The sequence below is a fragment of the Mustela putorius genome, unplaced genomic scaffold (genome assembly GCF_011764305.1).
Source record: "Mustela putorius furo isolate JIRA1106 unplaced genomic scaffold, ASM1176430v1.1 tig00003962_pilon_pilon_pilon, whole genome shotgun sequence".
NCBI classification, from domain to species: domain Eukaryota; kingdom Metazoa; phylum Chordata; class Mammalia; order Carnivora; family Mustelidae; genus Mustela; species Mustela putorius.
This window is the reverse complement of record NW_025422106.1, coordinates 18,498,370-18,511,086: the sequence shown is the minus strand read 5'-3', so window position 1 is coordinate 18,511,086 and position 12,717 is coordinate 18,498,370. Positions and strand designations below refer to the sequence as shown.

General features: G+C 42.9%; 1 protein-coding gene across 2 annotated transcripts in view; it reads right to left on the bottom strand.

Annotated features, from left to right (window-relative positions):
- Positions 1–12,717, bottom strand: part of MYO1D (myosin ID) — a 340,193-nt gene that overhangs the window by 76,994 nt on the left and 250,482 nt on the right. For both annotated transcript variants that reach the window (XM_004747082.2, XM_004747083.3), the window contains one exon: positions 7,696–7,850. In XM_004747082.2, the coding sequence (XP_004747139.1) occupies positions 7,696–7,850 (155 nt within the window). The remainder of the gene's footprint in view (positions 1–7,695; positions 7,851–12,717) is intronic.

The window sequence follows — 12,717 nt, the reverse complement described above, 5'->3', positions numbered from 1 at the left end:
ATACCCGGTCCTCTGTGTTTTAAGCCACTTTCTCTATACTTCTACAAACTTATTATGACTCAGACACTTGTCTCCCTCGAAGACTGCCAACTTCTTGAGGGTAGGACATGGGTCTCTGTATTTCTATGCCATAAGATGATGTCTGATGTGTGACTGAACCTCAAGAAATTTTTTCTTCTCCTTGTTTCTATGGTGTAGGCTAACCAACCCTGACTTTCATTTCATTTTTGCCATCTTACTCATTTGTAAGTGCACAATTCAGTAGTGTGAAGTTTATTTACAGTGTTGGGAAACACTGCCAGGACTTTGTCATCATTATGCGAACAGAAATATATATATATTTTTTAACTGAATGAACAAAATCAGTGGAGACCTTTAATCTTACACATACATGGTGGAACAAAAAAGATTGATCTGCTCAAGACCTTAGAGCTAGCTGATGGCAGAGCTAGGCCAGAAGCCACACTGTCTGTTTCCTGTCAAATACTCATTTCTACTAGGTCTGTTAATTTAATGCATATGCTAAACAGAGAAGACCAAGAACTACTTTGCATCAAAGAAGTCTCAGATGTGGAAAGCCAGAAGTTACTAATTCTGAATGGCATAATTTAGCTAGGCTGGGCTTGTTTTTACATTTTTCTTTTCTTTTTTTTCCCCCTTCATTTCTTTTGGTCAGCAAGCAATATAATATCCTTTAACAAATTGTTCCCTGATTTTTTTTTTTTTCTGACAAGGAGTTCTCGGAGTCTTCTAGTAATATAAGCTGCTTTCCATTTCCATTTCGTACCACAGTTTCTTTTCTCTTTATAGCCTCAGTCGGATTCTTTTCATTTTCTACAATATCTCCAGGCCTGATATCCTTCCTCTGAAGACCGCGATATAACTCCTGGCTTCATTTGGTAATGATTCTACCTTACCAAAGACAGTGCATGGATTGAGAGGATTTTTTTTCTTTTTCTTTTTTTTTTTTAAAGATTTTATTTATTTATTTGACAGAGAGAGATCACAAGTAGGCAGAGAGGCAGGCAGAGAGAGAGGAAGAAGCAGGCTCCCCACAGAGCAGAGAGCCCGACGTGGGGCTCGATCCCAGGACCCTGAGATCATGACCTGAGCCGAAGGCAGAGGCTTTAACCCACTGAGCCACTCAGGCGCCCGAGAAGATTTTTTTTCTACTACGAACATTTTATGTGAATCCATCCACATTCCTAGTTGCTTTGTTTCTGTGAGAAAAGATATTCTAAAAGAATCTCATAATTTTAAAATTTATTATTTTTTGGTTTTCATATTTAAAATGACAATTATAGAAAATGTGCTATTCCACCAATTCTGAGTCAAGCTGAGAGGAAGTCTGAGTCTTTCTTCCTGCTGTTGTGCTCCTTTACAGGCCTCACAACTAAGGAGACATCTGTTCAGTCCAGACGCTCTCACACTGAAGGTGCATATGGGTTCTTCTGGGTTCCTTCTCCCTCTGTCTCTGTTCGCAGTGAGAACCCATTCCTCAGCCTTTCAGCTGGGGAGCTGGCTGATGCCCACAGCCTCTGGCTGTGGCTCTGAAGTCTTTTCCTTATTCCGCAGCTGCTGATCTGAGCAGGAATCCCCACGTCTCGTGTCCCTCCCTGTCAGCTTACTGACAAGGAGAGTCTGAGAGTACTCCTAGGTCTTTAGTTGTGGCAAAAAGCTGCTACTCCTAGCACACAACACACCCTGGCTCTTCCCGGAGCTCTCTTCATTGCTGACTTAGGATCTTAAAATACCTATTCACGTCTGTCCCTAGATGTCTTACATCGCTTAGAGCTGGAATCTTGTAACCAGTACAGGAGAGAGGCATTCCCAAAGGGAAGGAAATTGTAACAGAGTTCTTTTCTTTCCTAGACAAGGAGGGCTACGTTACCATCTTCTGGTTGGCAAGAGCCCCTATCCGGGGAAGGGGCGGAAGTGTCCTGCAGCCGGTGGGCCCCGGCAGCCAGCCTTGGCAGTCAATGGTAACCTCCTGGGTCCTCTGAGGGCCAGGCTGTGTTCTGAACACTAGGGCAACTGCGGCCAACAACAAAAGTGTAGTCCCTGCTGACATACATGGGGCTTGCATTCTAGCTGGAATATAGGTGATAAAGAACTGAGTAAACGTACAGTGTCAGAGGGAGATGAGAGCTGTGGGGCAAAGTTAAGCAGGGCGGGGGGATAGGGAGTGCTGGTGTGGGCAGAGAGGCGAACTGCTGTTCTCTACCAAGACGGCCAGGGAAGGCCTGATGAGGTGGCACGGGAGTAGAGGGGAAGAGCGGCCCTCTCAGTGGGCCTGTGGCTGGGGAACATTTCCAGTTTCTGGCACTACAGGAGGTGGGCATCTCTTTCTGTGTTTTCATGTGTATCTATACTAGGAGGCAGAGGATGGTAGGTTGTGGTCACTCACTTTTCTCTCACCATCAATGAAATGCCTTCAATAATTATAATTTATTTTTTATGTTTTTATTTTTAAAAGGGTTTATTTATTTGACAGAGAAAAAGAGAGAGAGAGAGAGCGAGAGAGGGAACTCAAGCAGGGGGAGTGGGAGAGGGAAAAGCAGGCTCCCCACTGAGTAGAGAGCCTGATGAGGGGCTCGATTCCAGGACCCTGGGACCATGACCCGAGTCAAAGGCAGACGCTTAACCGACTGAGCCACCTAGGTACCCCAATATTTATAGTTTTAAATGGCCCAAATACTCCATCAAGGAGATGGACTATAATTTAATTAATGAAGCCTCTATAGTTGGCTACGTACATTATTTTCACCTGTCTTTATTTTATCTTTAGCCAATATTTTAAGTTGTCATATATACAATGATTAGTAAACCTGTATTCAAGGAGAACAATCTGGGAAGACAGATCAAGGGAATACGTGAAAACGTGTACTTGGGGGTCAGGGACAGAGGAGCAGGAGACACACATGTGAGCAGTGGGGAGGCAGTGAGCAGTGGCTGCTGGACCTCTGGTCAGGAGGCCACATTTCCCCGGCCCCCTGCCTGGACTCCCCAGGGCCAAACTGATGGCCTGCTTCTTGGGTCTGATTCTTGCCGTGAGTTAAAAGACCAGAAGCAACGGCATTCTTTTAATTAAGCAGATATTAAAGATACTGCTTACGTAATCAGGAGCTTACGAAAACCAAGAAGCAGATGGCACTGACTTCTGGCTCTCATCCCCAGAAACAGAACAGGAGAGAGAAGAAGTGTCTATGCCTGAGACTGGGTTCCACCGAGGTTTCCAGCATCCAGACAGGCGCATGCCTGGACAGCTGCTCAGGGCAGATGGGTCCACTGACAGCTTAATATCGCAGAGTTCCTGGTGACTCTGCAGCCTGGGCAGCCAACGTGAGACCATCTGCTCACGAGTGGGCAGGAAAGCTCCCCACCAGCAGGTGGCTGCTGCTGAGGCCGAGACACAAGCCAAACACCGAGGCGGCCATCTTCATAACCTCTGCTCAGCAGACCCGCCTGGCACACCGCTGGCCCGGCCGCCACGGAGGAAGAGAGCTCGCTCTGGGCCCCTGGGCCCACAGCCGGGCCACACATGACAAGGAGATTCCCAGAGGCTTTCTGGTTATTTGCTGGTTTATTCTGATCTTTTTTTTTTTACTTTAAAACAACAATTTTTTTTTGTTGTGTTTTGTTTTTATGTGAGTATAGTTGACACACAATGTTACATTGAGTTTCGTGTGTGTCCAAGAGGTTTTATTTGCTTTTGTTTTTTCCAAGTATTCAGATGCTATGAGAGAGATCATTCAGTCAGAAAGCTTTTTTGTTTCTGTCTACTTTTCTGAACAGGGAAAGGAAATAACCATGAATTCAGAGCCACCTACAAGAGGCCTCAAAACCAGCTGCCACTTATTAAAATGAAAAAAAATTTTTAGAGAAGTAACATACATTTATTGCAAAAGGTTTAGTGTGAAAAATAAATAAATCTGCCCCCAACCTCTTTCTCCCAGTAGCCTCTCTCCCCTTTTCCCCTCTAGAGATAAAGTGTTACCCATATCCTGTATACACCTACACACACATATAATGCAGACATACATGTCCTTACAGCTTTCTTATTGGCTGCATTTAAAATGAACAAAGGCTGGAGTGGCCTTCAGCTCAGGTCATGGTCCTGGGGTACTGGGATCAAGGCCTGCATCAGGCTCCATGCTCAGCGGGAAGTCTGCTTCTCCCTCTCCCACTTCCCCTGCTTGTGTTCCCTTTCTTGCTGCGTCTTTCTCTGTCAAATAAATTAATAAAATCTTTGAAATAAATAAATACATAAATAAAATGAACAAAGGTATTTTTAGAAAAGACTGTTTTTAAGTAGGCTCCATGCCCAACGTGGGGCTTGAACTCACAACTCCAAAATCAGGAGTCCTGTGCTCTCCCATGGAGCCAGCCGGGCGCTCCTAAAATGAACAAGGGCATATTAAAGCCTGTGAGAAGAACCACAGTAGAGAAGCCTGTTTAACTTCATTAGCATACCCTAGTTGCATGTGACTTGGGATCCCTGTGCCTTCTCTCTGGAGTAATTTCTGATCTGTGCAACAGAGCCAGGACTTGCTGCTCTGGCTGCCTCAGGTATTTCTGGATAGTGTGCTTGAGCTTTTTTTTTTTTAAATGTAAAGATTATTCCCACATTTTTCTTTTTTCTTCATTTGCCTTTCCTTATTTTCTTTGTTGCTTCTTTTCATATTGCCTATGCATGGTTCTCTTGCTCTTTTCTTTCTGGTTTATTGTTTGCTTTGGGGGGGGGCAGCTGTAAGTGCCGTTCTTGAGGAGGTGAGGGTGGCTGGTAGGGCGGTCCTAAAGGCTTCCTTTCAGGCTGTGACCTCACACCGCATCATCCTCTCTCCACACTGCTGTGTCCTATGCGTGAGGCCGCTTCTTCCCTCAGCTGGGTGTGTCCTTTCTCTTTACCCTCCTCCATGCATGGGGGTCAGCACGACTTACAAGTTTCTTTAAGGCCCCAGGCACTCTTGGACCAATTTGGTCACATTTTATTTAGGATTTAAAAAAAAATCAGGGTGCCTGGGTGGCTCGGTGGGTTAAAGCCTCTGCCTTCCGCTCAGGTCATGATCCCAGGGTCCTGGGATTGAGCCCCAGATCGGGCTCTTTGCTCAGCAGGGAGCCTGCTTTGCCCTCTCTCTCTGCCTGCCTCTCTGCCTACTTGTGATCTCTCTCTGTCAAATAAATAAATAAAATCTTTAAAAAAAAAATCTCCACATGAAAGTGGGATTGGATTATAATTTTCTTTTCTTGTGCTATCCTTGTTTGTTTTGGGTTTAGCACTGTGTTGGCCTAACAAAATACAATGCCTTTTTTTTCCTTCTAAATTTTTTACTTGTTCCTCTTGTCTCTGAAACTTGGTTGGAATGTTGCTCATAGATTTTTAAAACCTAAATCCTCTCTTTATAAATTTTTAAAGACAACCCAGATCTACTCTATCAATGGTATATTTTGTTATGTTGATCCCTTTCCTTCTGAATTCTAACCAGAGGATCTTTTAGAATATTCTTCAGGGAAATTATTGGGAGATAAAATATTGGTCTGGACTTAAACCCCTCTCACCTTTGGATTTCCACAATTAACCCAGGTACAAATTAGATCATGCGCCACATCACTGTACTTGTAAAACACAATATAATGTTCAGTCACAACAATGATAAGACACTTGACAATAAAGGAAAACAGCTGGAACAGAAATCAAATTAACCTTGCCTCAAGAAGTCAACAGCAAGTTGATGACTAACACTAAGTTAAAATTCCAAGCCTGAATTTTCTGGGGCCTGGGATGAGGGATTTTCTCTTATCTATACTTGCCCTTTTATTCACAGAATAGGAACATCATGAATAAATTATAGGGCACCTGGGTGGTTCAGTGGGTTAAGCCTCTACCTTTGGCTCAGGTCATGATCTCAGGGTCCTGGGATCTAGCCCCGTATAGGGCTCTCTGCTCAGCAGGGAGTCTGCTTCCCCTCCTCTCTCTGCCTGTCTGCCTACTTGTGATTTCTCTGCCAAATCATAAATAAATAAATAAATAAATAATGAAAAATCTAGCATTTTGACAGACTTCACCTCTTCCTTCTACTTCTAATTTTTAAAGACATTTATAATTCTTCCACATATTAAAGACAGGAGGGACTACAACTAGAAATGTTATTTCAGAATGCATATGTGAGGGAGAGAAAGCAATAGATAGTTCTAGAATCAGGTTCACATTTTCTACCACTTACAGAAGCATTTTAACAGGAGTTGGAATTTGCTAAACAAGAACCCAGATTGAGAAAAATACTTTAATTTCCCAGGCGAAAACCAGTCATGAGTGTAGGCATCCACATTAAAATCGCTTGAATAGTCCTTACTTTGCTCGAACAAAATATTAGGAGGAAAATAAGCCTGCTAATTCGAGTGGCAGACATGACTGCGGAGATCTCCATTTGCCAGGTCTTTCCCTTCCATTCTAAATGCCACAGTATTTCTCTTGCCTCTCTTTGGCAGATGGAAGCGCATTTTTCAAAGGCCTGTTTACCATTATTTTATTATTATTATTATTTTATTATTTTCCACCAGATGACCATTACAAATTTTTAAAAAATTTACACCACTGAAAAGCATTTAACCACAGAGGCAAAGATCTACTTTGATCTAGAATACAAGGCTTAATAACATAAAATAAATGGTCTAGGCGGCGCACTTCCACAGTTACACTGCACATGCTGATCAGCAGCAATGAACACAGTCGAACTAGACAGGGGAACATCTGACATATGTCTTTGCTTAGAAGAAGAAAAGCTATGTCTAAACTAAAGAAAAAAAAAATCCAACACTAATAAAGAAGACTCAATTATTTCTGCCAACTTGGGAAGTGTCGTGTAGGAAGAGAAGGAACTGGAGATCGGGGTCCTTTCTCAGTCACTGAGTTTTGAGAAGTGGTCTTTTCCTGGCATCAGGGTGGTGGGGAGGCAGAGACAGTCTGCCACATGGGAAGAAGATCTGACTTTGGAGTCAGAAACACCCTACCCCAAATACGCCATGATGTCCTACAGGAAGGAAAGCCCCATCTCCAAAACAATTCCAGTAAATAACCAGACAAAGTCACTTACCTGCTTAAAATGGTTGTTCACTGGTCCACACTGCTCTCAGGATCTGTGCTGTGTATATGTCTCACATCACTGTCCACAACACTCCCCTCTCCCTCCCCCAGCATCATCTAGGTTTACTGCGAATAAGCCTGTGCCACCCAAACTCCATGTTTTTGCACAGGTTGTTGCCTCTCTCAGAAATTCCTTTGGTCTTCACAGACCAATATGTCATCTTAAACCTGTCTTCTAATTTATATTCATATTAGACACACTCACTGATTATATCTGGAATAAACGAGAAGCAGTGATAATATGAATATAAAGTTAATTTTTCTGTCTTTTGGATTTAGCTACATTTGGATTGGCAATGAAGAAATCACCAGTGGGGAACTCTCATTGTTGGTTCAGCTGAAGGCTGGAGAACTAGACGATCATTCCTAATCTTGAAACCAAGCCTAGATGCTAATTTTGCCTTCTGTGAAACAGATAGATGATTTCAGTTTTCTTATAAAGAAAAACAACTCAAATACACTGAAATTGGCCCATATATAAGTTCAGTAAGAATTACAATGAAAGATTTTATATGTTCAAAACCTGCCTCAGTTAGAAAAATCAAGTTTACCTCTTGAAATGATTCACCAGGACGCCAACAAGTTCTCCTATTCGACTCTCATGGGTTGGCTGTTTGCTGAAAAGGCAGACAATGAGGTCTTTGTTGTCTTTTGTATGGAACACTACAAGTTGGTCCTTTCCATTGGAGACGCTCAGACCAGTCAACTGCAAAGAGACAAAGCATGGAAAACTATTAAGATGGTTCTCAAAAGAATACATTTAAAAAATATATTTTGTAACTTAATAATTACTTCTGATCAGTGACCCTGATGACTTCAGTTTTTACCAGGTCTTATGGAACAAGCAAAACGGAAGGAAACAATAAAGAGAAGACTAAAAATTTGTGACACTGTAAACAGTAAAATAATAGAGAAAAATCAATAAAACAACAACCTGGTTCTTTCAAAGGACCAATAAAATTGCTAAGCCTCTAGTCAGAATAGAAGTGAGAACGACCTAATTACCAATATGGAATGAAGGAGGGGATAGCACTACAGACCACACAGATGTTAAAAGGGTAACAAGGAAATATTCAACAAGTCTATGTACATAAATTCAAGAACTTGAAAGAAACCAAATAATTCCTTGAAAGTCACAAACTACCAAAACTCAGCCAAGAAGAAATAGATAACCTGAGTACTGCTTTATCTATTACAGAAATTAAATTTGTGATTAGAAACCGTTTGAAAAAAGAGGTGCCTGGGTGGCTCAGTCATTTAAGCATCTGATTTCGGCTCAGGTCATGATATTAGGGACCTGGGACTGAGCCTGTGGCGGGCTCTGTGCTCAGTGGGGAGTCTGCTTCTCCCTTTCCCTCATGCTCTCTCCCAAATAAATAAAATCTTAAAAAAAAAAAAAAAAACTTTCAAAAAAACCCCCCAAACTCCAGGTTCAGATGATTTCACTGGTGAATTCTACCAAACATTTAAAGAAGAAATAACACCAATTCTCCATGTCTCTTCTTAAGGGGAAGGGAACACTTCGTAATTCATCTTATGAAGCCAGCATTATCCAGATAGCAAAAAAAGAAAAAGGCAGTACAAGAAAACTGTAAATGAATATCCAATAGCCTTCATCAACATGGATGTAAGAATGGCCAACAAAATACCAAAAAAGTCCAATCCAACAATATAAAGAATAGTAATATAACACGACCAGGTGGAGTTTATCTAAGAAATCTAAAGATAGTTCAATATCCAGTAATTAATCAATGTAATCCATTGCTGCAACAGAATACATAAGGCACGTGATCATGTCATTTGCTGTAGAAAAAGTAATGAGGGATAGAAGCAGAAAAATGTTCACCTTTAGCCCAGAACGCTGACCTATAGCCTGCAGAGTCTCGATAAGGATCAAATAGATGCTGGTCGTTACATTCTTTTTTTTAATTAATTTATTTTTAAAGAAGGTCACAAGTGCCTTCCTTTTTTTTTTTTTTTAAAGATTTTATTTATTTATTTGACAGAGAGAGATCACAAGTAGACAGAGAGGCAGGCACAGAGAGAGGGAGGGAAGCAGGCTCCCTGCTGAGCAGAGAGCCCTATGCGGGCCTTGATCCCAGGACCCTGAGACCATGACCTGAGCCGAAGGCAGCGGCTTAACCCACTGAGCCACCCAGGCGCCCAGTTGTTACATTCTTAAAGGGTCTCATGACTCCCTATACATCTCACGGATAATAATTATCAAACTGAATGATAAGCATAAGCACTAGAGAAATATTGCAAGAGTAGCTTCACAAGTAGAGATTGAAAGAAACATTTATTTTTATTTTTTATTCTTTTGAAGATTTTATTTTATTTTTTTAAAAGATTTTATTATTTATTTATTTGACAGAGAGAAATCACAAGTAGATGGAGAGGCAGGCAGAGAGAGAGAGGGAAGCAGGCTCCCTGCTGAGCAGAGAGCCCGATGCGGGACTCGATCCCAGGACCCCGAGATCATGACCTGAGCCGAAGGCAGCGGCTTAACCCACTGAGCCACCCAGGCACCCTAAAGATTTTATTTTTAAGTAATCTGTACACCTAACATGGGGCTCAAACTCACAACCCTAAGAACAAGAGTTGCATGCTTCACTGACTAAGCCAGCCAGGTGCCTCTCGAAGAAATATTTATGATCTAATACTCTCGGCATGTGCCTGCCTCCTTGAGCACTAAGCATATACCCACCAGTTTCATACAGCAAAAGTGCAGCTCTGTCCTGTCCCTATGTTACTTAAATAAGCTTACTAAAGGGGCACATGGGTGGCTCAGTTGGTTGGGCGTCTGACTCTTGGTTTTGGTGCAGGATATGATCTGAGGGTTGTGAGAAGGAGCCCCATGTGGGCTCTGCACTAACTCTCTCTCCCTCTGCCCCCAACCCCACCATGTGCTCTTGCACGTTAATGATAAACAACAACAACAAAAAGCTTACTAATTTGCACCGCAAAACGCCTGAAGAATTCTTTCTTGGCTGTTGCACTCCACGATCCACCAGCAACCCGCATGGGGATCGTGCAGGGCCTCTAAGGGCCTTGGTGTGACTTGCTGAGTCCTTTTTATCCCCCCAGCCTCTACTTCTTGTTCTTTTCCAGAGACGTCCTGTAGAGTACAACGATTCTGAATGTGTCTTAGTGCTCAAGAGAAAACCTCTTGCCTGTGGCTAGACTACGGGGAAGTCAAACTCCTGCCACCTGGCTAGACACCAGTATCTTGGCCATGATGGCACTGGGCTCAGAAATCAGGCTCTCCCTGTTTTACCTGTTCTTTCAATACTTGCATTCTTCTCAGGCACAGGGCGGCCATACATGTCATTGGAATGGCCGCCCGTTTTAAGGCTCCTGAGTAAGGTTTCCTCCTAAATAACCTGGTGTGGTCCCTCAAGGAACATAAAATCTAAGATATGTCTGACCACAGCCTTCCCAATAGGGACCAGTGGGAGCTATTACCCAGTTGAGGCATCTACCCACCGAAGGGAGACTGCTCCCTTGGGGCTGGATCATGGATAAAGCTCTTGAGAAGGCTGTTCAGATTAGATAGAAGTGCGATATTTTTGGTTTTTCATGTCTCTCATTTGCTGTTCCCCATGGGCTATCTGGCATTCTCCGTTTTGCTTTCTGATTTTAAGTACTTCTAGCTTAGATATATGATGCTTAGTATGATATGAAATAGCCGTCCTTCTTAACAAAGGTCATGGCCTCTACCCCATCTGTTAATACTAGATCTAGAGGCTTACTAAGGGTATCATTATTGGTTGCCAAATATATTAACTTCCCCAAATGGGAAGAGGCAGCCCCAATCTCTGTGGTGATTCAGTCCATTCGCTGGCACCTACTGTAGTCTAAGATGTCACAGAGAGGCAGGGAGGTGATCATCCCTTCTCAGATAGTACAAAGGTGTCAAGAGCGGTCCAGATCCGGGACACCTCCTGCCACTTGGAACCCAGGAACCTTTAGCAATATCCCTGATGGAATGCCACTTGGGAGCTGAGAAGGATTTTGGTAATGGACTCCTGGTAAATGTACTCTCCTCGTTTGGTAGGAATTAACTACGGGATCTGCCTCTTCGATCCCAAGGATTCTTCTTTGGGCTGTCTCCTAACACACTGGAGTCCATTTGGACAAGAGGATATAAAGAAAAAGTGCCTCTTCTTCCATAATGATGCTTGGCCTCAATCATCTCTGAGGGATGATAAAAACAAAATGGCCCATTAACAGGTCTTGAAGGTTCAACAGTATTTATCCATTGGACCTTTTATAGGTGGCAGGGAAAATGGACTGAGACCCCACAGGGTCAGCAGCTGTGATCCTGTACCAAATCCCTGATCTGCAAATCCTGCAGGGGCTCGAGGAAGCCCCTCTCCTCACCTCTACTCAATCTACCATCAGCGAACTGCCTCAGGTCCTTCTGATAATCTACCACCTTCCCTGTGTTCTGTATGTTCTTTGTGTGCTCCCCTCCCTTGTCTCTCCTGTAAACAGGTTGTTGCCAAGATTCTGTATCGTCCCCCCTCTTTCCTGAGTTACTGGTCTTCTCTTTGTTTGCTTCTTCTTTTCTGTCTCAGATCTGGTATGCATCTTGAGAGGACTGGATGAACACTGCCTAACAGCACTAGATTCCTGCTATATGGGGGGCTGTTTCTCCTTCATTCATTGCCAGGGTTAATGGCTATGATAATTGGAGCCAGTTGTCTGGTAAGTCTACCTTGAGATGGAGATCTTAAAGAACATTCCCACGCAGCTGCCGAAACTCTTTTTGCTTCAGGGAGGTTCCCTGTCTTCTCTGGCCCGACAGGGACGGCCTCTTTTCACTTTCTGTTGGTCGAAAGACAACATGTGTCTCTTCATCTGTTTGAGATGACAAGCTCTAGGACCGGGAGTTCTTTTTCACTGACCTTTGGGCTTTTATCTGCTTCCAGTCTTGCTGGTGGCACCTCACCTCTTCTGCTTCTACCTCCCCCTCCTCCCGTTTCTGCACCACCTTGGACACGGATTGCATAACCAGTTCCCGCACGTCCTCTGTGCCTCTGCTTCTCCTCCCCTTGCTATCGAGGAGTGAAGAGCATTTCTCCCTGGACTTACGCCACCCACCTCAGATTTCCCAGTGGGTGTCCGAGATAAAAACTGACAGTGGGTAACAAACTGATTGGCTTTTAGAAGACCGGGGTATAACATATTAAGCTAATTTGAATTTGTTAGTTTAATTAAGGTAGAACATGTCTTTAGAATTATCAGCATTAAATATAAAACTTCTACTCTACCAAGGTTTACCACAGGTCAAATAAACTCTTGTTATCTCTGTTGCAACTTGTCAGCAAAAAGGTGACTTCAATGATGGTTAATTTTGTCTCAAAGTTTTCGTGGGTAATTGTTAAGAACAAGTAGGGCGAATAAATGAAAGGCTTATAAGTAAAACTTTTAAAAAGCTTTCAAAATTTTGGGTAACCTGAAACTTTGAAGTTTTGCTAAGTTAAATGATGAACTGGACTGAATTAACTGGATATCTAAGTCTTTCCCAAATAAATACGAAAGCATTGTTTACTCAATGCAGGTTTGTG